This window comes from Acomys russatus, chromosome 4 (genome assembly GCF_903995435.1).
Source record: "Acomys russatus chromosome 4, mAcoRus1.1, whole genome shotgun sequence".
In the NCBI taxonomy this organism is placed as follows: Eukaryota; Metazoa; Chordata; class Mammalia; order Rodentia; family Muridae; genus Acomys; species Acomys russatus.
Genome location: NC_067140.1, coordinates 66,381,761 through 66,408,490, shown reverse-complemented (window position 1 = coordinate 66,408,490; position 26,730 = coordinate 66,381,761). Strand labels below are relative to the sequence as shown.

The 26,730-nt window shown below is 42.5% G+C and overlaps 1 protein-coding gene across 1 annotated transcript in view; it reads right to left on the bottom strand.

Annotated features, from left to right (window-relative positions):
• Ptpra (protein tyrosine phosphatase receptor type A) overlaps positions 1-26,730 on the bottom strand; it is a 112,781-nt gene that overhangs the window by 25,214 nt on the left and 60,837 nt on the right. The window contains exons 4-7 of the mRNA XM_051144629.1: positions 16,334-16,418; positions 15,113-15,186; positions 14,217-14,353; positions 878-968 (exon numbers count right to left, since the gene is read on the bottom strand). Of these exons, the coding sequence (XP_051000586.1) occupies positions 878-968; positions 14,217-14,353; positions 15,113-15,186; positions 16,334-16,418 (387 nt within the window). The remainder of the gene's footprint in view (positions 1-877; positions 969-14,216; positions 14,354-15,112; positions 15,187-16,333; positions 16,419-26,730) is intronic.

Sequence of the window (26,730 nt, the reverse complement as noted above, 5' to 3'; positions counted from 1 at the left end):
AGAGGGCCCCCAAAATGGCAGTGCTGTTGACTATGTCCTAAATGATAGTCTAGGCTCATCTTAGGTTGGACTCTGACTGAGTAAACAGAAGGAATGCTACCTAAACTCAGCATCCTCAGAAATCTTGTTTCTGCTCGTCAGGAACAGCCATTAGTGCCTTTACACAACCTCCACAGCCAACCACCTTTGGCAATGGGCAACTAGTTCTTGGCTACCTCCAAGTCTGTAGATCAAAGTCCCCACTCTGGTCCCCACGCTGTTCTGGCCATACCCCACTTCCTGCTCCACTAATTCCTAGGGTGTTCACTAATTCACAAGACCCCTCCCACCACTACCTCCTCCTCTTAAAACCAGCACGTCTTTTCTCTACTTTTACTGTTCACTGTCCCTGAGAAAGTCTTTGCAGTTTGATTTCCCAACAGACCTTTCTACCCATAGAGTGGTTCAGTTTGGTGGTTTCACTGCATTCTTTTTTTTTTTTCTCACTGCATTCTTGACAGCTAAAAAGCAGAACATTTTATGATTGTTTGAGTAAGCAGTGCGTGTATGCGTGCGTGCGTGCGTGCATGTGTGTGTGTGCGCGCGCGCGCGTGTGTGTATCAAGCAAACAAACCACATAACCTACTTTCTGCCTGGTTCCATGAAGCTTGCCCTGCCTGGTCTCTGGAAACAGGCCTGCAATTCAAAGTGTGATCTACTGTCCCACCTGACTGTGAGGGTGCCTTGCGGGAGGGACACACATGCTCTTTCAGCCCTAAGGATGAACTGTATTCTTACTGTCCTCTTGTTACCAACTCCAAGAGTCTTTCCATCTACAAGGAATCTATCTAGAGGCATAGTTTCAGATCACACTCCAAGGAACCCTACAAACACTCACAGGGCAGGATGTTTACGTATCGATTTTTTTCCTTGTTTTCCTCCTTGGAGGCAGCCTCACAGGTGGCCTGGATAGGACAAGCAGGTAGAGCCTGAAAGGTTAAGAGACATTAAGGTGGTTACTAAGAGGGTTGAACACCAGGCAAGCGTTCTGCTTTACCAAACCCGGATCTGGCAGTAAGTTAGAGTTCTGAAGGGGAAGGGAGTAGGGAGAGGAGGAGGGGAACACAGACCCAGGTGAACATCAACAGCCTAAGTTACAAAATCCATCTTTCTCTTAAATAGCTTCATGTCTTAAGAATTCAATATGAAGAATCCACAGAGGGGGGATGCATGCTTTTTCTATGGTTATTGTTTAGTTAGGGGGGACTTTTACAATGTGTGACCAAGATGGGCTAGTCCTGTAACCTGGGAGTGGGGATTATAATGTGGGAAGTGGGTCATTTACTTACGTACATATTTATTTTAACCGTCAGGCAAAGACAAGCTGAAACTCAGGAGTGAACTGCTCTGGACAGTTAGGTGCTTCAGGGCCTCTATGGGGGTTTGTCAGAGACAAGGCACCCGGCCTTCTGTGTACAGGGCAAGGAAGCAAGGACTGGGGGCAGCATCTCACATGGAATGTGCAGGTGGGAAGCAGTGGAGCTGGATGAGGTGACACTTAACTGGCACAGGGGTGACGTAGGTAAGCCTAAAGTGTTTTGACACAAGACAGCCTGGTTGTATGAAATCTGTATTACCTCTTCTTCAACACTGAGAGAATACTTTCCACACAAGGAGTAAATTATATAATTCCATGTGTGGTATGAAAGCAGTATTAAATAAATTAACATTTTATTTTGTTCATTTTCTTTTTTTCAAGACAGGGTTTCTTTGAGTAGCCTTGGCTGTCCTTGAACTCATTCTGTAGACCAGGCTGGTCTTGAACTCAGAGATCTACCTGTCTCTGCCTCTCAAGTGCTGGGAATAAAGGCACACGCCACCACTGCCTGGCTTCAAGAAACAAATTAAAAAAAAATTTTTTTTTATGAAAGTGTGAAGTTGAATTTAACTGTTACCCTCTTGTATGTTATAAATACTCAAAACAAAGAAAGTAAAAAAAGGAACTTATTTAACTTGGATAACTGCTCAGTTGAGTGATCAGAACATTTTTATGTGAATTCATTTCCTTCGTCATCTTCAGAGTGACCCAACACTGAGACAATCTGGGAACCAGTGAAGCATATCGCAGTTCATGTAATATATATTCAGTGCCTACTAGGCTGCACATACAGTAAACAGCGGTGAGAACTACACATAGTTTTTGCCCTTGTGTACAATATAAACTGTAGACAACATTCAACTAGTAATACAAGTGAAAAAAATATGTACTAAAAGGAAAATGTTATTCTATAAAGTATCAGAAGGACTGGAGAGATGGCTCAGTGGTTAGGATCATGGCAACTCTTCCAGAGGACCGGGGTTCAACTCCCAGTACCCACATGGTAGCTCACAGATGTCCGTAACTCCAGTTCCAGGGAATCTAACACCCTCATACAAACATACACGCAAGCAAAGTGTCAATTATATATATATATATATATATATTTAAAAAGTAAAATTTTAGGTTGAAGAGATGGCTCAGTGGTTAACAGCACTGGCTGCTCTTCCAAAGGACCTGGTTCAATTCCCAGCATCCACAATTGTCTGTGACTCCAATTTCAGGTAATCTGACACACACACACACACACACACACACACACACACACACGCCAATGTATATAAAATAGAAATAAATAAATGTAAAAAGGTATCAGAGAGGACAAAATTTAGATTAAAGGCAGATGTCTATGTGGAAGGATGAGGTAGGAGATACTATTTCAGTAACAAAGCATACTACCTTGAAGACTCAGAGGTAGTAGACGGTTCTCCTGCAGGAAGACCTGAAAGTCAATGAGTGTAATACAAAATAGGTTGGAGGACACAGCAGAAGGAAAAGGGATACAGGAAGTGGGAAGGCCTTGGGAGGGTGAGACTATTCATTTTCAAGTAGATCATGAAGACAGGGAGTTTGGATCCTAAGTATGTGAGTAACCTCACTGAGGGTTTGAAAGTGAAACTAGTTTACTGATAAGGAGGAATACCTCTGGTTGCTATTTGTGAGATAAGACTGAAGGAGGCAAGGATCAAAGCATGGAATAGATACAGATAAAATGATGTAGCATGTTGAATAAGAATGGCCTCCATAGACTTCTATTTGAATGCTTAGTCATCAAGAAGTGGCACTATTTGACAGGATTAGGAGGTGTGGCCTTATTGGATGAAGTGTGTCACTGGGGGTGGCTTCTGAGGTTTCAAAAGCCCACGCCAGGCCCCCGCTCTCTGTAGGTCTTCACTATTGCTCTAGTGGCTGCCTGTGTGCCACCATGTTTCCTACCATCATGATAATAGACTAAACCTGAACAATTGCAAACAAGCCTCAATGCTTTCTTTCTTAAGAGTTGTCTTGGTCATGGTGTCTCTTCACAGCAACACAACAGTGCCTATGACAGATGACAATATAAGGAAGTGGATGCACCTGAGACAGATGCTGGAGATGGCATTCGGAGATGGAAGGAAGTGAAACAGATTAGAGAGAGAAAAAGAAATGAAGGAGAGCTCTCAGATTTCTGACTTTGGAAATAAAATAAGAATGATTAAATGAAAGAACTCTCAGCTTTGGGGCAATTAATTTTGTCAGATGAGAGGTGTTTAAGGAGAGAATAAGGCTATTTCCTGGGACTTGCATGGTAGGGGTATAAATTACACTGTAAATCTAAGGTAAGGGCAATCAGTCTCAGTCTACTCCTACCCAACTCAAGAGATTTCAGAGTTTAAATCCTGGAGATTCCGCATGTTATTTCACCAAGACAGGCGACTCTCTTTGACGTCTGTGTTGTCAGCACATGATGATAGAAAAGTTTCCTGTTTTTCTTTTCTTTGTGCCAACTCTTGCATATAAAACTAAGAACACAGCTAATCGTGGAATTTCCCAATTCACTTACACTGCATCTTCTTTCATTTAGGCTGTTTCCATGCCAGCACAGGACAGGTGAAGTGCCAGCTTTTAAAGTTCTTAGACTAACCCTTTTTTAAGAGTCCTGCAAATTTCTTTTCTTTAAGAAATCACATAGAGCAGAGAGAGCGAGAGAGCAAGATTACAGTACTAGCCAAGGCTGGCCTTGAACTTGCTATGTAAGCTTGAATTTATGATCCTTCTGCCTTCACTTCCAGAGCGTTGAAATTAAAGGAATGTGCCACCATGCCCCGCTTTATGTGGTGTTGGGGATTGAACCCAGGGCTCTGTATACAAAGCAAATGGTCTCCCAGTTGGGCTATAGGCCTAGCCCCACAGAACACAATCCTTAAAACGCAAGCAAAAGGAATGAGTGATCACTGCCTCCTAGTCCTATCAGGGTCACCAGGGAAAACTGGGAAGAAACAAGAGAAAAGAAGGCTTGTTCTGCTGATGTCAGAGACAAAACAAAGGGGCCCTTACAACGCTTTAGCTTTTACTCTGAGAAACAGCTTGTGCAACTCCTGGAGGGAGCAACAGAACTGAATGACTAGAAGATGTTAAAATCTCTAGAAATGCTAGGAAGCATCAAGAATCATCTCATTCTAGTTAAACCTTAAGGGGAAGCAAGTATAGGTTAAACAGTCTTTTAAAAGGTGCATCTAAAGTTGGGCATGGTGGCACATGCCTTTAATCCCAGCACTCAGGTGACAGGGGCAGGTGGATTGCTGTGAGTTTGAGGCCAGCCTGGTCTACAAAAGTGAGTCCAGCATAGCCAGGACTGTTACACAGAGAAACCCTGTCTTGAAAAACCAATAAATAAATAAATAAAAATAAAAGGTGCATCTGCTACTCACTGTAACTTACACGTTCATTCTGGATTGTTTTATCCCTTCTGAACTCCTCTATCTCCTTCCAGAGTTCATCGTTACCTTGTTATCGTCTGTCTCCTATATTGCATCCCATTATTATTGTTCAGTGTATTTTGCGGTAAAAATGGAAACATGAAGTGCTAATGTGCTTTTCTTTTAGGTCAACACTATGTTCTTGAGCTGGATAGTTTTGTATCAACTTGATACAAATCACCTGAGAGGACGGAACCTCAAGTGAGAAAGACTGGGTTATAGGCAAGCGTGACTGATGGGGGAGGGCCAGCCCACTGTGCATGGTTACCATCCCTGTGTTCTCTAAGAAAGGAGGCGAGTAAGCCATGGCGCAGCACTCCTCTGTGGCCTTTGCATCAGTTCCTGCCTCCAAGCTCCTGCCTTGACTTCCCTCAGTGATGGACTATCACCTGGAGGTGTAAACAAAAATAAACCCTTTCCTCCCCAAGTTGCTTTGATCACAGCATTTTACCACAGCACTAGGACCCCTAAGACATGGTCTGAAGTTGCTCAGACTTCTGTTTGTAACTGGCATTTGTTCTCTTTAACCAATGAGAGATACAGTTTCTGTTTTGGTCTGCTGAGTCATCTCTCTAGGCCAGAAACTGTTTTTCAATGTAACTGCCTATTTACACTACCAGCTGTGATAGGAGGTCCCATGTGGTACCTTCATCCACACCAGCTATTGTCACACTTTAAATATACTAAATATAGTCATAACTCACACTGCTATGTTACCAACAGGGTCGCCGTACTTTTGGTTTACTGGTTAAAAGGGTCAATGCAGTGCCTCAGCTACTGTTTTCTCCATTGTCTTACTTTTCCCATTACAGGTGTGCGTGCGTGTGTTCTTCCTTTCCTTCTTGTTTGTACTTATCAACAAAATTTTTATATTGCATGTAGTCAAATTCATCAGTCTTTCACTTTACCAACATTTTCAGGTTGAAGATATCCTTTTCTGCTGAGCAGTGGTAACGCACGCCTTCAATCCTAGTCTATGGGAGGCAGAGGCAGTCAGATCTCTGAGTTCAAGACCAGCCTGGCCTACAGGATGAGTTCCAGGATAGCCAGGGCTACACAGAAAAATCCTATCTTGGAAATAAAAGAAAGAAATCTTATACGTGTATTTTCTTATTTTATAATCTTGTCCTTTAGACTTCAAGCTCTATGCCAAATGGAATTGGGATTTGTATTGTATATGAGACAAATGACCCACTTCATTTGCTCTCATAGATCTGCCCAAGTATCCCAGTACTGTATATTGTAAAGGCCATTCTTTCCCCAAGCAAAAAAGCAACAACATTTCTGTGATGATCTGTTTCCATTTATACACAGGGTCCTGCTCTTGGAGTTCTGCTGCACTGTCAGTCCGTCTACCCCAGGGGCAACATCAAATGTCACATAAGGACTCGTAGTGTCTGCTGAGGCGGTTCTCCTCACCTTGTTCTTCTTCTTCGGGATTGTCTTGGCTCTTTTTCTCCTTCATAAAAATTTTAGAATCATCTTGTCAAGTTCCACAAAAAAACCTGTTGGGATTTTTATTGGAATTGCATTGAATCTGTGTATCAGTCTGAGGAGAGCTGGTATCTTCACACACTGAGCTTCCTAACTCACAGATTTTATTTCTTCACTAGCTTAAGATGTTTTCCTTTAGTGTGTGCAAACATTTTTATAAATTTCTCCGAAGACTTTGCAAATATTTTGTTAAATTTATTCTTAAGTACTTTACAACTGGGATACTAATATAAGAGATACATTTTAAAATTATTAGATTTTATGGTCTACATAGAAAAATATTTTTATGCTGCTTTTATATCTGATAATTTATCTCCTAAGACTGAATTTTTCTGAAGACAATACTTGTAGTAAAAACCTATTTTATCTTTGACTTTTCAATCCTTTCTTGTCTTGTCAGGGATCTCCAGAACTTGCAGAATCTCGATTCCCTGTTACTGCCAAATCTCCCTTCAAGTGCCCTTAGCTCACAGTCACCAGCACCTCCACGGACCTCTACAACAGTTCTATTTAAAAGAACACAACACTCAGACACACTAAGTAAACCCAATGACAGCTGATGCCTTTACTGTAGCCTTCCAGAGTGCAGCTATGGTAAATACCCAAAGCCCTTGTCACAATTCTTGTTAAGTTTCATGGCATTTTAGCTCAAGGTAACGCAAATGTCTGTTCAGTTCCGTTACATGACTTACATGTCTTCTTTACCTGCTATTCTAAAAATTAAGTTGTTACTAAAAGTACGTATCCCAGGGAAGGGCCATGCACACAGGTTTTGATGATCTCACTGGCTTTACCTCTTTCCTCTCTTCTCTGTCTTTTCTCTTGGGAACTAAATCATCTTTTCTTTTTCTTTTCCTCTTTAAACCTTGAACATTTTAGGAAACCTAGGAAGTGGATTTTTAATGTGTGAACAAATTCAATGTTTTTTCCTAAGACAAATGTTAGTGAATAAAAGAGTTCCAGTTTGTAATTAAGATGAAAGATACAGCTTTGAACTTCCAATCAGAAGGGAGTCACTGAAACACTACTGTACAGACTTTCTTAAGGCTGGCAAACATCTGAGAACAGCGGTCAGTTCCTATACCCATTGCTCTTTGAGCTAGGAGGAATGCCCCTGTTTTTCCAGAACAGCATACTTGGTGATATACCTTTTCACAGGGACCTGACCTCACATGTGCTGGCCAAGTTCAAACGCAACTGCTTCATCCCACATGCAAGACACCCGCCAAAGCACACGTTCTCAGGTTAAAGCCGGAAGGTGGTGGTGCACTCCTTTAGTCCCAGCACTCAGGAGGCAGAGGCAGGTGGATCTCTTGAGTTCGAGGCCAGCCTGGTCAACAGAGTGAGTTCCAGGACAGCCAGGGCTACACAGAGAAACCTTGTCTCAAAAAAACCAAACACAGCAGAAAGCAGTTCCTATCTTCCACAATCCTTTGTAGAAACCAATTGTTAGCATTCAGTTTCTCCCAGACTTGAATTAGCATACCTAAACATGTACACAGGTATTAATAGTTATTTTAAAAAACAATCTTGGAATTAATCCTTCTTTCTTTCCTTCCTTCCTTCCTCTTTCTGTTTTTTTCAAGACAAGGTTTCTCTGTGTAGCGTTGGCTGTCCTGGATTCACTTTGTAGACCAGGCTGGCCTCAAACTCACAGAGATCCGCCTGCCTCTGCCTCCCGAGTGCTGGGAGTACAGGTATGTGCTACCACGCCCGGCTCAAACTTGGAATCTTCACATCTACATTTATTATTTGTAATATTCTTTATCACATAATATGCTTTGCTATGTCAATATGTTTATCTGACAGTGAGGAATTTCATGAAGGCTGTAAGAAATTATCAAGTCAGTCAGCTATTTGGTGGCTACTACTGTACTGCATACTGTTGTAAGCTTGTGTGATTGTGTGTGACTTGTGTGTGACTTTGTGTGTGGGAGCACTTATGTGCCATGGCACACATGTGAAGGATATACGAAATAATCAAGTCAGTCAGTTATTTAATGGACACTACTGCTGTAAACTAGCGTCAGTGTGTATGAGAGACAGAGAGAGAGAGAGAGAGAGAGAGAGAGAGAGAGAGAGAGAGAGAGAGAGAGAGAAAGACTGTGTGTGGGGGGGCACTGATGTGCCATGGTGCACATATGGAGGTCAGAGGGCCAATTTGGAGGCAATAAAACAAAAGCACTTTCAGCTGACAACTTTCTTAGTGGCATAATCTGTCATTTCATAGAGGGTTTCTGTTTTAGTTAAAATAAGAACATTATAATGTATTAGCTTCAATCTTTTTTCCATTCTGTTTTCTGTTGTTGGTGGTTTGTTTGTTTGAGACAGGGTCTCCCTATATACCCCCAGGCTGGTCTCAAACTCAGAGATCCATCTGCTTTTGCCTTCTGAGTGCTGAGATTAAAGATGTGTGCCATGCCCAATTCATTCTGGTTTCTGAATCTTTCACTTTTTCTTAAAAGGACCTTCTACGCTGATGACTGTAAAATAATCTTCTAGGATAGTAGGGGCTCCCTGTTGCTCACTGTCCCTGCCTAGAATGACTGATGGAAGCAGTGACCCTGAACAATGCTGGGCTAGATTCTGTTTTCCTGGATTTTGAAAACTGGGAAGAAGCGGAGGCTTCCCGAGGAGGGTCCAGAACCATCAAGGTAGGGTCTAGTCTGCCTGGGGCTTGTTTCATCAACTGCTTTTTTTTTTTTTTTTTTTTAAATATTTATTTATTTATTTTATGTAAATGAGCGCTCTACATGTACACCTGCATGCCAGAAGAGGGCATCAGATCACAGTATAGATGGTTGTGAGCCACCACGTGGTTGCTGGGAATTGAACTCAGAACCTCTGGAAGAGCACACAGTGCTCTTAACCTCTGGGCCATCTCTCCAGCCCCAACTGCTTTTTTTAATTTTGCCAACTATGCAGTGTCTTCCCAAAAGAAAACCGCTATAATTTTTCCTGTCCCCCACCCCTCAATTTACTTGAATTCTTGATTGTGTGTGTATGTGTGGGGGGCAGTGTCAGGGGATACTTTCATGTGTTGTGTCATTCTTCAGGAGCTGTTCACCTTCTTCTTTAAGACTATCTGGTCAGAAAGTACCAGAGGTCCTAGCAGGGTGACTTAAGGTCCTGGGCTTTTCAGTGTGGTTTTGGGTATAGAACTTAGATCCACATAGCATTTTGCTGACTGAGCCTTATCCTTAGCCTGGCCTCCCACTTTTCAGCCCAGGGAAATAACATCTTCACTCTGTCCCCAGTGGGGTTTTGCTGTTATGTCCCTAGCATAGTCTTTGCTGTATGATACGCACTGGTGAGGAAAACACTGGAATCTCTACAGGAAATGGGAGGCAGCTAGCTCAAGTCACTCCAGAAGACCAACGAGACTACCCTGTCAGAAAAAGTGCCACTTCTCAGCTGACATCTAAACTTGGGTCATTCCTTTAATTAGAGTGAGGCCAGGCACCTGTTTTTGACAAACCCTGGCCACGCATATCTGCACTCATATTCCATGATCCGGTTTCTCCATCTTAAGAAACTGAATCACATTTCCTGTGGTAATTCACACTGCAAAGGGAAACAAAACTTTCAGGATTTACTGGTCTCTGGCCTTGAACTAACTAATCTCTGGGGAAGCCAGAGTATCACTATGACACGTTCCTTATAATGGAACATCTATAGGGCAGGTAAAGGAAGGGGCTCTGGCCTGAACTGGGTTATATTGGGTATACTCATTACCGCAGAATATCCATAGGTATATGATTCCCTACCTATCTACTAGATAAAGACTGTTTTAGAAAAAGCAGATGTAAGCTCCAGGAGGCTAAGCCCCTACATAAGCAGATCTTAGGTGCTATAGAGCATCTAAAAGCCCGTACCATCCAGCTATAGTAATACATGCTCCAGTCCTAGCTACCACGGCAGAAGAGCCTTCTGAAACTCAGTTGGAGGCCAGTGTGGGAGACATAGTAATACCTTGGGGGAAAGGGGAAAGGGAAAAGGAAAGGAGACACAGAGAGAATCCCAAAAACACTAACACAGAGGTCTCATGGTCTTTAACAAAGCTGGTGTGTCTGTAATTCTAGCACTTCAGCTCTTCTAGAACTCAGGAAGCTGAGGCAGGAAGCTCTTGAGTTCCGGGCTAGTCTGGGCTACATGGTGAATTTCAGGACAGCCTGGGCTATACAGTAAGAAAGTAAGTCAAATCAATACTGGCTTATGATAAACTGAGTCAGTTATCAGCTGGAGCTGTACACTTAGCATGTGGCTTTCCCAGCAACTTTTCCTCCTAATGTAGAACCTACTACCTGAATCTCTGTCTTTTTAAGTTGCACACATTATTTGAATCTGTTTCCCGTTTTCATGGAAAGAGCTGCCTCACTGATAAATAACCCTGATCTTCCTATGCTGTGGCCAAGTTTATGAGTATTTTGTCTCAGGACATTAACCTGATCACCACGCAAATGATGGCAAGCTGACAGAACTTCAAGAGCAGGAAGTTATGTATCTAAGATATGCACAGTGGACATAAAAGCAAACACAACAAAGCAAAACCCACAGTTGGCTTGTGACTTGAGCCAAGTTTTCTCAAGGCCAAAGTTGTGGGCATAGCAGGCTGCTGCTCCGTCCTCCACCAGCTCTCCCCCAGTAAAAGGAGTGCTACTTGCTTGGGCATTTTGAATCTTGGAGAAAGGGCATGGCATACGCTGGGTATCCTCTAATCTATTTACTGAGTGATGGGAGCAAACTAATCTAGGCTGAGGCACACAGGTTCTAGCAGGTTCTGCGGGATTCTAAAACATCCACAGCAAGGCTGAGTAAGACAGTTATAAAGCACATGATCTTGTCTGCAAGACCACTTGAGCCCTAGAGTGGAAACTACCTGATGCATAGCAGCTTCCCGTCATAAGTTAGTCAGGTGATCTGTAAGTTACAAATCTGGATATGCCCCACAGAAGGAAGCGATGTGTGCAGAAGACCTGCCACATGCTATGGTCCTTCTCCTTCAAGACATTTATGACTTCTTGTTGATGTCAACGGCTGACTAAGAAGGGAAAAATCCTCTCCGGTAGATATGTGACTTTGTGTGTTATGCTGGCCCAAGCTGTAGAGAAGCAGACTGCAATAGAGTATACACTTAATTGACAGCTCTCAGTGAGTATAAGGAGAGACCGTCTCAGTGAAGAGAACTTTAAGTAGGTTGTCACACTGCCTCACTGCAGATCAGGCTCTAAACAGGAACAAAGAGCTATCTGTGCTCCAGGTGAGCACTCACTGAGAGCACTCACAGCTACTTTCTTTCCCTTGCTACCTCAGTAGTAGCCTGATGAGCTCATGAACATGTTAGCCATCCATTGGCTATTCTGTCTGTCTGTCTGCCTCCCTGCCTCCCAGGGAGTCCTACCGCTAGGACTTCTCTCCAAGGATTTACCAGAATGCTTTATTTCCAAAAGACAATTAATTTCTACAAAATGTATGTCAATAGGGTCATATACACCACCATCCAGAAGCAGCTGGTGCTACAGATTACAGAACAGTAGAATGTCTACAAAGCCTCCCATCTGTGAGGCTTGCTGGTGGGATGTGCCAACATTTTCAATCAATAATGAATATCAAATTGTGCTTTTTCCCAACAGTTTAAAACAAAATAAAAGGTCTAAACTAGGCTGTCACTCTTACCTGGTAAATGATTGTAGGCTTCAAGTGTTTCCTCCCTTCTACTAACTCTTCACATTGAAGCCAGTGATTTTTCTGAAGATTCTCATCTGAACCTAAGCCCTTCAGTGACAGAGCAGTTGTGAGGTTGCTATGACCACATGATAACCATTTTTCTGTGTTGTCCTGTGTGTGATGGATGGATGTGCGTGTGTGTACGTGTGTAACCCAGAGGTGGACAGTGGGTATTTTTCTTAATCACTCTCTACCTTTTTATTGTTTTTGAAATAGCATTTCTTACTGAACCAGAAGCTCGTCAATTTGGCTAGGCTGGCCAGCCAGGGAGCTCCAGCGAGTCTTCGATCTCTAGCTCAGGGATTAAAGGAGCATGCCAAAGTGCCCAACTTCCTCTACGGGTGCAGGGGATCTAAACTCAGGACCTCGGTCTGAATGACATTCTGTTGGCTGAGTTCCCCTGTCAGGTTATCTGTCTAGAGCAGAAATAATCTCATTGACCTTGGTAAGCTGCAGGAGCTTTCTCCCCTACCCAGGATGACTTTAAGAAGGAACATGTGGCAAAAGAAGTCTCCAGAAACTTAAAACAGTCATCCTTTTTCCAGTGGACCTGACTGTGATTTTTCTGAAGATTGGAATGCAGAATCAAATTCGAATTTGAATCATGCTATATTAATTTTAGAACTGGGGTAGCCATTTTGGCATTAGGAGAAGAGCCTACCTATAAGACAAGGCTGACACATGACACAATCCCAAAGGCAAGGGAAGCCAACAGTCTTGGAACTGCTCTCCTCTGTCCTTAAATCTACTTCCTGTCTAATTATTAAAGTCAGTACTAGTCTTAACAACTGCTACAGACTCTGTTTCCCGATCCTAATCTGGTTCCCATGGACTATTCTCCATATAGCAAACAGAATCACTTTTTTCAAAATACAAATCTGCTCAGTTTACAGGTTTCCACTTCACTTGCAACTATCTCGAGCTGAGTGGTCTGGCCCAAGTCGAGCAGAATAAACTAAAAAGTTTACTGGGTAGGAATACGATGACTTGAGGGCAGCGGACACACTGAAGTGTCCACCCCAGCATACATGACCACTCAGGTGCCTCTCTGGAGCTCCCTATAGGAGCTGGCAGCTGGGCTTCCTGAGTCTTAATGATCTTTTCTCTCCTCATGAAGGAACAGTTCAGTTAGAAGGAAACTGCTACACAGCACTACCTGTTGGCCATGTGGCCCCTTAAAAAACTTCTTAATATGCCTTTCTCTTACCCCTGACACTTGTTCCTTCTATTTCTAGTTCCTTAGTTCTCTTTCTTTACTCTCCTTGCTTCTTCAAGGAAACTGTGCTCAAATACTGGCTACATATTCCATTAACAGCAGCTAACTAAGTTGTCCAGGCTGGCCTTGAACCTGTGATCCTCCTGCCTTAACCTCCTAAGTAGTTGGGATAACATGGCTGCAAACTAGAGTTGTCTAAAGCCTCTCCCACCCTTTTCTGTAGCATGGGGGAATAACCCTAGGGGCCTGTACACACTAGGTGAGCAAGCTATCGCTGAGCTACATCTCAGCAGGAAGCTTCTGACGCAGATCAGCAGCTGCTGGCTTATACTCATTCTGCGTCCTTGAGAGAAATGGAAAACAAATCTCACTATTCTGCATTGTCTTGCAGCCTCTCCTTTGACATCAGCCTACTCCTAGTACCTGCTATAAACTATATCTTGAATTGCTGTTTGGCTTTATAGGTAGTTTTGTTTTAAGGTTTTTCAAGAAAGGGTTTTACTGTGTAACAATCCTGGCTGTCCTGGACTTGCTTTTGTAGACCAGGCTGGCCTCGAACTCAGAGCGATCTACCTGCCTCTGTCTCCTGAGTGCTGGGATTGGGTAGTTTTGTTCTTGTAAGTAGAGTTTTCCAAGTGGGCAGAGAGTTATTTGAAGTTGGGAGTGGAATTTGTATTTCTCTGTATCATATCCTTGGCACCTAGACTATTACTTGGTACCTGTAAGATGCTTGTAGGTATCAAACAAATGAGTTAACTAGACATGATGATGAACGAATAGGTGGATGAGGAAAGAGAAACAATTTCCTTTTTTAAGAAAATGTTCTTTCCATGACTATACAGGAAAAGAGCAGGATGAGCTTGGTAAACCCTTCTCACCATTACCCACTAGACACCTATTTTATATCCCATGACTCAAAGGCCAGACCTGAGGCTTCCCTCTTTGCTAAGAACAAAGAACTCACGTTGAATTCCTCTCTGAAGAGCTTATTGTCATCAGCCATCCTTCGGTTAATCTCCTCTTCCAGCTTGTCCACAGGCAGTGGTGGGTACTTCCTGTTGGTGCTTGGGGACCTGGCTAGCAGTGGTACACTTTGGGGCTCTGTAGTGTACAAAAGGGAAGGTCAGTTAGGTACCCTGGAGATGAATGCAGTCCCTTTTGTGAAAACTAGTGGTATCATTCTTTTGAAAAGATGGGGAAGCTGGGTGTGGTGGCGCATGCTTGTAATCCTAGCACTTGGGAGGCAGAGGCAGGCGGATCTCTTTAAGTTTCAAGGCCAGGCTGGTCTACAAAGCAAATCCAGGACAGCCAAGGCCACACAGAGAAACCTTGACTCAAAAAACAAAAACAAAAAACAAACCCAAAACCAAAACCAAGGGAAAAAAAACCCAACCCCCCTGCCCAAAACAACCCTTCCCCTGAAAAAGGAAAAAATGGGAGAAAGAAGCAAGGATATTGCTCTGTCAGTAAAAGGTGTTTGTCACTAAGTGTGATGGCCTCACTTGGATGACCAGAATCCACATGATGGAAGGAGAGAACCAATTTGCAAGTTGACCTCTGATATCCACAAGCATGTCAAGGTAAATGGACACAAATAAAATACATAAAACTGGGAAAATAAGCCAGGCATGGTGGTGCATGCCTCTAATCCCAGCACTTGGGAGGCAGAGACAGGTAGATCGCTGTGAGTTCGAGGCCAGCCTGGTCTACAGAGGGAGTCCAGGACAGCCAAGGCTACACAGAGAAACCCTGTCTTGAAAAACAACAGAACAACAACAACAAAATTAAAAAAAAAAAAAAAAAAGGGAAAATAAATTAAAAAGAACGGGGAACCTTCTCCAGAGGTTCCTCACGCCTTACCCACATCCTCTGTGCGGCCATTTGACAGACGGAAAGAATTGGAGTGGCTCCCAGCTTGCTTGTATTTTTTAAACCTAGTGAGAAAGTATCTGTAATGAAAAACTAGACAGCGAGGTAAACCATTGTCTTTGTACCCCTGTTACTGACTCCACCTTTCTAAATCTCTTCTGTCAAATCAAACTTTTAGAAAAAGAGACGGAAGTCGGCACATCTGTTGTGTGGTGACTGAGTGTCTGAAGATGGTCTTCCTGACACTTGGTGCCCTCAGGGGCAGCTTCGACATCACTGTATTCTGGCCTGCATGGTTCATCTGCGTAGCTTTAGCTCCGTAACACACTTGCATGCACAGCCATAACAGGTGAAACACGGGCAAGCGTGATATACAGAGGTAAGGCGGGTAGAATGGGCTGGACAGGATGGGATAGTAAGATCTTTAGAAAACAAAATCCTGGTGTTTCCTCACTACAGTCATGGAGAGAACCCCTGAGCTCCAGAATGAGTGACCACAGGTTTAATGGACACACATACACATGCCACATTCTAAGGTGCACACAAGTTCCCCCTCTCTTAATTCCTACAGAAGAACAAAGGGAGCACAGAGTAAGTTGGGTCCAAGAGAAGGTAGGGTTAAACCCAGGTAGTCAGGGCAGTAGCTTCAGCAGGGAGAGAGCAAATGAACCAGGTTTTTCTTTCTCTTGGGTTCCTCTCCTTGCTTCTGTTCATTGTCTAGAAGCTTCTGAAAGGTCAGCCAGAGGAACACTTTAACCCCTAAGATCAGCCTAGCAGAAAAAGGCCAGGGGCCCTAGAGAGTTTGGCAACAAAGCCTCAACCAGAAACGAAGTAAGCTTTTGTGGTACATAAAATCTTACCAGGGGCCTTTGGGGGGGGGGGTGTTTCAAAGGACAAGAGCTGAAGATCTTTAGACACCCATCATTGATAGAGAGTATGGAAGTCTCTCATCTCCAAACCACTACTCTACTCTAGGCTTTAGGCTGAACTAGAATTGGGAGACTTTGTTTGGACAGTTAGAGAGGCTAGGCCTTAAGCAAGAGTGTAGTTTAGATACCATTTCTAAGCAGTATTTTAATCTAAGCATTCTACCCTCTACCCTACTTAGTGTACCTCTGTCCTCAGCCTACTGTCTTCTGGATTGTGTGGACTTACTGAGACACTGGGGTATCAGGATATTCTAAGCAAGTGCAGTAACATTAACATACTCACCTTAACATGTACAGAACTATGATAATAAACACGATCACCAGCAGAGAGGACAGGGCAACCATTACCGCAATAATTGGTGTCTCATCTGAAACAAAGAAAAGAATAGGTCATAACTATTTTTCGAAATGAAAGGCTCAAGTTGGAAGCTCAAGAAGACACACTGATGCGGGGGTTGGGGCACCATCCATTAACTATTTCTGCAGATGGTAGGATGTGGAACACACACACCTCAAGAGAACAAAATGTGAGACAGAAAGTGTGTGTGTGTGTGTGTGTGTGTGTGTGTGTGTGTGTGTGTGTCTGTGTGTCTGTGTGTACAGAAATGCACACAGCACAGCAAGGAGCAAGTACATGTGCTACAGTATCATCTACCACCTTAGGCCACTGGGGAGGCAGGGAGATGAGGTGGAGTCCTACCCACCTCTGATGTATCATACATTTGTTTACTGTAGATTTCCTGCATTGGGATACAATTTGTCTTTTAAGTCAGAGAGTCTTTCATTGCTTTATCATTTAAGAAAACAAGCTGACAAAACAAAACCAGCCAAACAAAAAACTTAGAACACAAAAAGTACTCTAGGATTTGGAGGTACGAATACCGGCAAGCCAGAAACGTAGGACCAGTATTACACTCTTTCCTGGACTCAGTGAGTTCTGCCTGGAGAAAAACAGGAGAGGGAAGGACTCCCATAAAGCCAGGTGATTTCCTGGCACAGGGAGTTTTGTGTATACAAGGGGATACTGCTAGACCCTCATGCACCATGCAGCACTGCTGCTAGGTGCTGCCTATTCCCTTCTACCACCTTCTATGTCCTGTTCCCTTGGCTTCCATTTTGCAAGGATCCCAACAGGGACAAAGTCTGGTTTGAGTCAAGCTTTCCCTCCATCCCACAGCCCCTAGCTCAGTACCTCGCCACATTTCTCATGCAGCAGAACAGATCAGGACTCCACTTCTACCCCACATTACAACCCTCACAACCCACGTGTGTTTCTCTGCCTCGTGAGGACATGTCCCTTTATGTGAAGGCAGTCCTGCCATGTGGTCTCTGGAATATGTCCATTGCTGTCACCTCAAACACTTTACATTCTTGACCCCACTTATCCTGTCTCAGCTAACTTCTCACAACTGTTGCTTCCGTTTCTAAATTTCCTAACTCCCAGGCTCTCCTGATCAGTATATGTCGACCCCTACTTAGTGCAGCTCAGCAAGGACACGGAAAATAAAAGGCATTTACAAAATCTACAGAAACAGTCCCATTTTCATCTGACTCACACTCTTACCAGAATTAATTCAAAATATGTTTACAGAGCAGCAACTGTATGCTGGGCTGTTTGGGACACTGATAACAGTACTTAGGCATACAAGAGACAGAAAGCTTATGTGGTTCACAGATGTGTCATTTAACAGGGACAAGGAATTTGGAGGAAATGACAAGAAGGCAAAGCAGCAGGGAAGGTGCAATGGAGTGTCTGAGGAGCTCCTGAGATCTGTCCCGGTCCCTTAAAGGTGACACCTGAGCAGAGCACTATGTAACAGCAATGTGAGCCAGGAAGAGATCGGGACGAAACACTCTCTAGACATAGGCAATGACAAGCCCAGCGGCTTAGGGGTTTGGCAAGGAACAGCACAAAGGCCAGTGGGATTTAAGCTGCAGCTGGAGAGATGGGCAGGAGGCAGAAAACTTATGTCATAGTCCATGGCAGAGAGTGTGGCTTTAATTCTGAATATGATAAAAACATAATATTATTGGAAGAGTGACATGAAAGGCCACAAATAACTAAATTTGCTTGCCTTTGTTTAAGGCAAATAGCAGCAGCCATTAGGTAGGAAGTCATTTCAGCAGAAAGCCAAGAACAGTCTCCCAAGGAATGAGAAATTAACTCAAATACTGCTGGCAGGTTAAGTAAAATGAAAACAGAAACTGGACTTGACCAGGTGATAGTCGCTGCTAAGTTTCTGGAGTAGTTTGTATCGAGTATGGGTGAAAAACGCTAGATGTAATGAAAAGAAGGGCAGAAAGGGGCGAGAAGGGCACAGCCACTCATTGATGAGGACTTTTACATGAGAGTGTATATGCAAAGAAAAGGAAACAGTACTTGGGAAGAAAATTGTTGTTGTGTGGGTCACACATCAACATAGAAATCTGTCTAGGGTTGTGTCTGTACGTATGTTTCTAGGGGCATACTGCCATCTAAAAAAAAAAAAAATAATAAGTTCCTCAAAACCCAGTATGATGGCTGAGATACTAGGAATCCCCTGCCCCCATGCGCAGGGATGGTGGCAAAGGCATTCAGGGGGCAGAAGCAGGCTCATTTCTGGGAGTTCAAGGCCAGCTTGGTCTACACTGTTCAAGCCAGGCAGGCCAAGTAGTGAGACTGTCTCAAATTTAAATATGCTAAACAGCCAGCCATTTTTGTTTAAAAAATCATCCTAAAGACCTAGGTACAAAAATGTAAAACCCTTAATTCATTTGCATAAATGATAATACAAATTATTTTTAAGTAGTTGACTCATTTCTAAAAAAGCTTTGGCTTTAATCTTGAGGTGAATCATTCTGACATAACTTTAGTATAAGAGGTTAAAAGAACAGTTTTAGAAAACAAATGTAAGTAGATGCCTACATTAGAAAACTATTGATGGAGGAGTCTGAGCAATGATGTAATCCCATTCACTCAGTTTTTGGTTGCTTAGTTTAGTTAGGAAAGCGAGAGCTGGAAAGGTGAGGAGGGAACTCTGCACACAGTACAAGCGAAATGTCAGATAGCATTACATAAAGGCTCAGAGAGTCTACTTTTCTGATGCAAATACTCTCTACTTAGTGGATCTTCATAAGCCTTCAAATCAGACACTGAAAACTGGATATGGTTAAATAATAGAATTATAACAAAGAATTTGAAGTTTGATTTAATAACAGAAAATTATGAGGCTGGGGAGTGAATCAGTGGGCAAAGTGTTAACTGTGCAAGCATGAGGACCTGAGTCTGGACATCCAGCATACTGGTAGAAAAAGTCAGGTATGGTAGTACAAGTCTGTAACCCCAGAGCTGCAGGATAGGGTCAGGCGGATCCCCAGGGGCTCAATGATGGCCAGCCAGTCTAGCTCCAGGTTCAGTGACAGAGCCTGTTTCAAAAATAAGTGGAGAGCTCTCGGTAAATATAAGGAGGACCTTTCCCAGGCACGAGAACTTTAAGTAGGTGGTCAAACTACCTCACTGGAGATCAGGCTCTAAACAGGAACAAAGAACTATCTGTGCTCCAGGTGAACACTCACTGAGAGCACTCACAGCTACTTTCTTTCCCTTGCTACCTCAGTAGTAGCCTGATGAGCTTATGAACATGTTAGCCATTGGTTATTCTGTCTGTCTGTCTTCCTCTCTGCCCCCTCCCAAAAGTGTTCCTTTGATGCCAGCACCTGGGAGGCAGAGACAGGTGGATCTCTGTGAGTTCGAGGCTAGCCTGATCTACAAAACAAGTCCAGGACAGCCAAGGGTACACAGAGAAACCCTATCTCCAAAAAAAAAAGTTGAGAGCAACAGAAGAAAATACTTTAAGTACACACACACACACTGGCTTGGTAGTACAGGAAATGTAATCTCAGCACTTGGGAGACAGAGGCAGAAACATCAGGCATTCAGTATCATCCTCTGCTTTTTGTAAAATTGAGGCCAGCCCAGACTACATAAGACTTTAGCTCAAAAACATACAAACAAAAATATACCCCCAAATGCCAAAGTTATAAAAAACTTCTTAATAGGCTTTCATTTTCCAAATTCAAATATAATGACCATATCTTAGAATGGATGACTTATCCTTCTGCCTCATGCCTCCAACTCAATCTTTGTAAGTAGTCCTATTATTGCCATCTGTATATATATCACCGCCATCTGTACATAAACACTCATGCGCCAGGAATTCAGAGTCTAGCCTAGATCAGACATATAATATCTGTGTTGGTTTGAATAAGAAATATCCCCCATAAAATCACCTATTTACAATGTGGGTCCCCAGTTGGTGCTGTTTGGGGAGAGTGCGGGACCTTTAGGAGGTGCAGCTTTGTTGGTGAAGTCCATCACCGGGGAGGCCTCCATGCGTTCCCAGCCTTGCCCGGCCTTCTGTTCTTGCTTTCTGCTTCTTGCGTGTGGTTAAGATGTGATCTCTTTAGCCTTTTGTTCCTGCCACCATGTCTTGCTTGCTACTACAGACATTTATTCCTCTGGAACAATAACCTCTTTAAGTAACTAATACATTATCTGGGGCTATAGGAGCTTTACTAGAAGCTTGAAAATCCCTAAAAGCCATGAAGTGACATCATTTTATAGATTAAGAGGAAAAACTATAGGAAACAAAAAGTTCAAAGGTAACAGTAGACTCAGAGTCAAAAATTAATTCATAAAAATTATGTCCTAAGGACTGAAGAGATAGCTCTGTGGATAAAAGCACTCATTTCTCTTTCAGAGGACCCAGATTCAATTCTCAGCACCTACATGGTGGCTCACAACCATCTGTAACTCCAGTTCCAGAAGATCAGATGTCCTCTTCTGGCCTACACGGTCACTGAGCACATATGGGTGCACAGACATAAATGCAGGCAAAACACTCATATATGTAAAATAAATAAAATTTAAAAACAAACAAATTGTGCTCTAATATATCACCATATGGTAAAATGTTAGCATGGGGACGTAACAAATATAGTTATTTTATGGTTGATTAAAATACATCAAGAGGCAGAAAAAGGTCTCAGTAGCTAAGACCTCTGGCTATGAGGACTCTGAATCGATTCCCAGCACCAACATGAGGGCTCACAACCACCTGTGACTCCTTTCCCAGAGGATCTGATGCACTTAAAAAAAAAAAAAAAAGATTTATTTATTATTTATATGGTATTCTGCCCGCATATGAGCCTTCACACCAGAAGGGGGCACCAGATCGCATTATAGATGGTCCTGAGCCACTGTGGTTGCTGGGAACTGAATGCACTACCTCTGGAAGAACAGACAGTGTTCTTAACCCCTGAGCCATCTCTCCAGTCAATCTGATGCACTTTTACAGCTTCTGTGAGCAACAGGCACATGTGTGGTGCGCAGATGTACACGAAGGCAAAACACTCATATACATATATGAAAACTTAAAAATATATAAAATAAATTGAATCTATGATACACATAAAAATTGAACGCTCACTTCTTTTACTCTTTTCTAAGGTAAACATAGAAACATTTAAGGGACACTAAACAAACAACATAGCCATGGATGCACAAGGACCACACAGAAGAAACATGGATGGACAGTGTACACCTTTTAAAGGACAACAGATAAAAGGTGACTGGCTCACCTCTCCTGTCTTTTGAGTCAGAATTACCTGTGTAACAAGTAAAAAACAGAAACATTTACTCAGGTTAAAGGAAAACATTGCCATTCAACTTAAGGAAAAACAAAGAAACTCCCCACCCCCACCCGATACAGGTAATTTTCTCCATGTTCAGGATGCTGTAGTAAATCCAGGTTTACTGAACTTGAGTCAGTGGTCTCCTTCCTTCTTCCTAAGTATGCACACAGTGCAGCATCCAGTATCACCCAAGATACAGAAATGCAAGGGGAAACACAAGCGTAAGCTAACACAAGACATTCTATCTTTTGGACTTTTGAGACACAGGATGACAACTTAAAAATATAGAAGATCTACACAATAAGATGCAAAAAACCCTACAGAAAGCAAAAACCCCAGTCTAACTGCTATGTACCCAAGTCAGAAAAGCTTGTTTTCAGAAACCCATGGTGGACTGGAAAGGCAGCTAAGCAGGCAAAGGCACTTGCCACAAAGTCTGAAGACCTGAGTTCAATCCTCAAAATCTACATGAAGGAAGGAGAAAACTGACTCCATCACACCTGCACTGTGGCTGCTCCCAACCACCACCAATAACTAAACAGATCCCTAAGACAAACAGTATAATATTCTTTCATCACTGTACAACAAAAGTAGAAATTAACTAACACAAACAAAATTTGAAAATTAAAATAAAAACATATAATGAAAATATCTCTGTGTTTTTTAGCCAAGTACAAAGTTGTCCAGTTAAATACTGTACTTCTAGGACTAGGTGTGGCTATACAGTAAATTCCAGCTAATGGGATATGAGAAAAAACTATGGTTAGGTGTAGGTTATATATAACATTTGGAGAATGAGCTGCTTTTATTTCCTCTGGGGCGGGGGAGATGGGGCTGAAATTTGATTCCAGCGCTGAGAACACATAGCCATGCAGACAGGAAGGCTGTCGCTAGGAGGGCAGGGCTATGTAAGAGGGGCCTGGTTCCTGAGGAGAAGCAAGCCTCTTGGCCATACCTGCAGAGGGGGGTCCTTTGGTCTTCATCACACCATTAAATTAACAAGTCTTAAAAATAAAAAGTCAGCCCTAACTTTAAAAATCTAAAAGAAGCAGAAAATATAAAAATAATTGATAAAATAAAAAGCTAACATGATAGAACCAATAAAAACATTGGGTACTTGGGAGGAAGAAGCAACAAACTATGAAATAGTGCACCCTAAGAAAAAAAGGAGACAAAAATATGTAAAGCGAGAAATAGTCATAGCTATGCAAGAAATTAAACTATTATGAATAAGAAGACTTTCAAATTCACTCGAATTTGAAAATATGAGCAAAATGCATATAGTTTTCTATGTAAACTTTCAAATTCTTTTTTTCTGTCCTTTTTTTTTTTTTTTTTGCTTTTTTTTAATGAAAACAAAACATCAGCTACTGACAGACACATTAACAACATATGTTTGCAAAGCAAAAACACAGACCAAATTCACATAAAAAACAAACAAACAAACAAACAAAACAACAAAAAGCTGGGAGTCGTGGTATACACCTTCAATCCCAGCCCAAAGGCAAAAAAGCAGGTGGATCTTTCTCTGTGAGTTCAAGTCCAGGATAGCCAGGGGCTACAAGAGAAACCCTGTCTCAAACCCCCAGATCCCCCAAACAACAACAAAACCACTTGTAAATATCAATGGAAAATATCCTAAATAATAACACAACTCCTCACACATGTTTCTGTAAGCAATATTAATGAAATTTCTTGGGCCATTAAAAAAATAAAAATAAAACAATTTTAATTGGAGGGCACTACAGAGATGGGTGGCTGCTCTCACAGAGGCCAAGTTCAGTTCCCAGCACCCACATGGAGGCTCACAATCACCTGCAACTCCAGTTCTGGGAATCTGATGCCCTTATCTGGCCTTTGTGGCCACCACATAGCACACATACACATACATGCAGGCAAAACATTCATGTATATAACAACCTTTAAGAAAAAAACATGAAAGCTGAAGTGGGACTAGGTAGGAAGGACAAGATGGGTAGTAAGTGGGGGTGGACATTATATGCATGTATACAAATGATAAAAGTAATTAATTGCATATATGAAAATTAAATTTATAACAAAGGTATCATTTCATCTTTTATTTGTTTTCATGTTCATATATGTGAGTTGGGGCTTATGAGCAGCACGACACACGTGTGGAGGTCAAAGGGCAACCTTGGACACAGGACGTGTACATTTCTATTGCTGTGATAAAACACCATAGTCAAAATCAGTGTGGGGAGAAAAGAGTTTATGTCCTCTTACAGCTTTAGTCTATTATCCAGGAAAGCCTGGAGGAACCTGGAGGCAGGGACTGATGCAGAAGCCATGAAGGAGTACTGCGTACTGCCCCGCTCTTCATGGCTTGCTCAGTTTGCTTATAGAAGCCAAGTCCAGCAGCTCAGAGGAGGTAACACACAGTGAGCACGGCCCTCTACGTCACTCACCAAGGGCCCCACAGGCCAACCTGGTGGGGGCGTTTCAGGCAGCGCAGGTCCTTACCTTCCATCTTATTTGAGCCAGGGTCTGCTCACTGTTTGCTACCGTATACACCACGCTCACTGGCCTGTGAGTTTCTGGAAATTGTTCTGTCTCTACCCTCTACTTGCCACAGGAGCACTGAGATTATGAATGGGAACCACCATGCCTAGGTTTATATGGATTCAGGGGATTTAAACTAAGGCCCTTGCTTTTGTGGCAAGCACTTTACCTATTGAGCTATGTCTGCAGCCCTCATTTCACCTTTAAAAGGTTATTTTTTAAAAATTACATTGTGTGTGTGTTGGAAGGAATCTTAGTGTGAAAATTAGGTCTATTTTGCTATTTGTAAGTCTAATATCTTATTTAGTCTTAAAGTCAGCAGGCACAAACAGGAGATAATTACCCGTGGTCACCCCACAGAACTGTGATGTGTAATGCAGTACAGAGTGAGACTCAGGTTATGAAGTCAACTGTGCTTACCACACAGTCCTACCTTCCATATCACTCCTTCAGGCTCTGTAAATACTCTGCCTTCTCCCCTAAGGAACGGCTATAGCTCACACACGAACATTTTGTTGTTATTTAGGATACATATGTGTTTGTGCATAACGAAAGTTTCAAAACATTATACAAATAACAAGAATAGAAGTGGAATAGGATTACCCACTGAGACAAAATAAACACTAATGACGCTGGTCCATTAAACATTTTATGAAATAGGTCATAATCTGTACTTTAACATTAAAATACAAGGCAAAATTATTTGCAATTCTCAATCTAATCAAGAAAAGTGGCAGCCACTGACATTTACTGTATCTCTAATCCATGGTTTCTTGCACAATAGGCAAGTGCCTCCATTGAGCATTTTAGCCCCAGCCCTTTGTGAGATGGGCTGCTCTGGAACTATAAAGCCTCCTGCCTTAGCCTCCTATGTGTTGGGATCACAGCCATGTATTACCTTGCCTGGTCATGTGACTGTAACAAGTTTTAACGGCTGACTCTTAAAAAATTGCTTATCACCATGTACAGTACTGTAATATGTAATTTACTTAGATCAACTTATTTATCTATTTTTGAGACAGGGTCTCCCTGTATAGCTCTGGCTGTACTGGAAATTGCTCTGTAGACCAGGCTGGCCTTGAATTCACAAAGATCTGCCTGACTCTACTAGGCAAGGTGCTAGTATTAAAGGCATGTACCACTATGCCCAGCTTAGATCAATTCATTAGACAACTTCTCTATAGATGTGAACTATTACTATCAGTCATTTAAAATTCATATATGAAAAAATTGAGGTACAGATAATATCAAGTAAATTTACCTATGCTCACAATGGAGCTTATGGCAGAACAGGGATTAAACAGAAACAAGTAGTGTGGGTCTGCAAACTATGCTCTTAACTGTGACTAGTGCTATCTTGCCTTTACTGCAGAAACAATATTAAACCAGGCAGGGACTGAGTTTGCACTATAAGGTCTAATTGAAAGATGTCATCTTTAGTGTCAAATAGGATTAAATTTCAAAAGTAATTCTGGAATTCCACCATGAGCCAGAGAATCTGAAACAGTTAAGAAATTTGAACCATAAGGATATGATCGTAGATCAGCAAATAGCCATTTTACTAGAAAGAAACTTCTTTTATGTGGCAGTTAGTTTACTCCATGTAGAAGCTATTTAAGGGCTTTCTAATTGTCTTCAATAGACCAAGAATCTGTTGAGTGAGTCAGAAATGTGCCCTACCCAAGCTAGGCTCAGCCTAGGGCTCAGATCCTATCCTCAGGGCTACTGCTGCTTCAATCTAGTGACTCAAATTCAAGGGCACAGAGACCTGAGCTGAGTAGATGGCTCTGAAATGCATGAGGGTCCCTGAGCCTCACTGTCGCTGTGGACATTGTTCTGCTCCTTTGTGATGTCATGGGACATCCATTTCATTTTCTTCCCATGGCCTCCAAGGATTGCTTCCTTCTTAAGGCCATTTCACTGCCCAGTCTGTATTTTCCATCTTCAGCCTTTTGACTCTCAACTAGCTCCCCTCTTTTTATCCAATACCTTTAAACGTGCTATCTAATCATGATCTAGAAATATCCCACAGAAAGTGCTATGCTACCAGGCTTTAAGAATTGCTTATACACTGCCGGGCGTGGTGGCGCATGCCTTTAATCCCAGCACTCAGGGAGTTATAGGCAGGAGGATCCCTGTGAGTTTGAGGCCAGTCTGGTCTACAAAGCAAGTCCAGGATAGCCAAGGCTATACAGAGAGACCCTATTTTGAAAAACCAACCAAAGAGCTGCTTACACGATGGGCCTGGAGAGCTGGCTGTAGTTAAGAACATCGCTGTCCCTTCAGCGGACCTGGGCTTTGTTCCCAGCACCCACATCAGGTGGCTCCTAACTACCTGCAACTCCAAATCCAGGGGACCCAGCGCCCTCTTCTAGTCTCCAGGGCACCTGCACACATGTGTTACACACAAACTCATGCAAACACACAGATATTGATACAGGCAAACAGACACACATATAAAAACAAATCTTTAAAAAAAATTCCCCC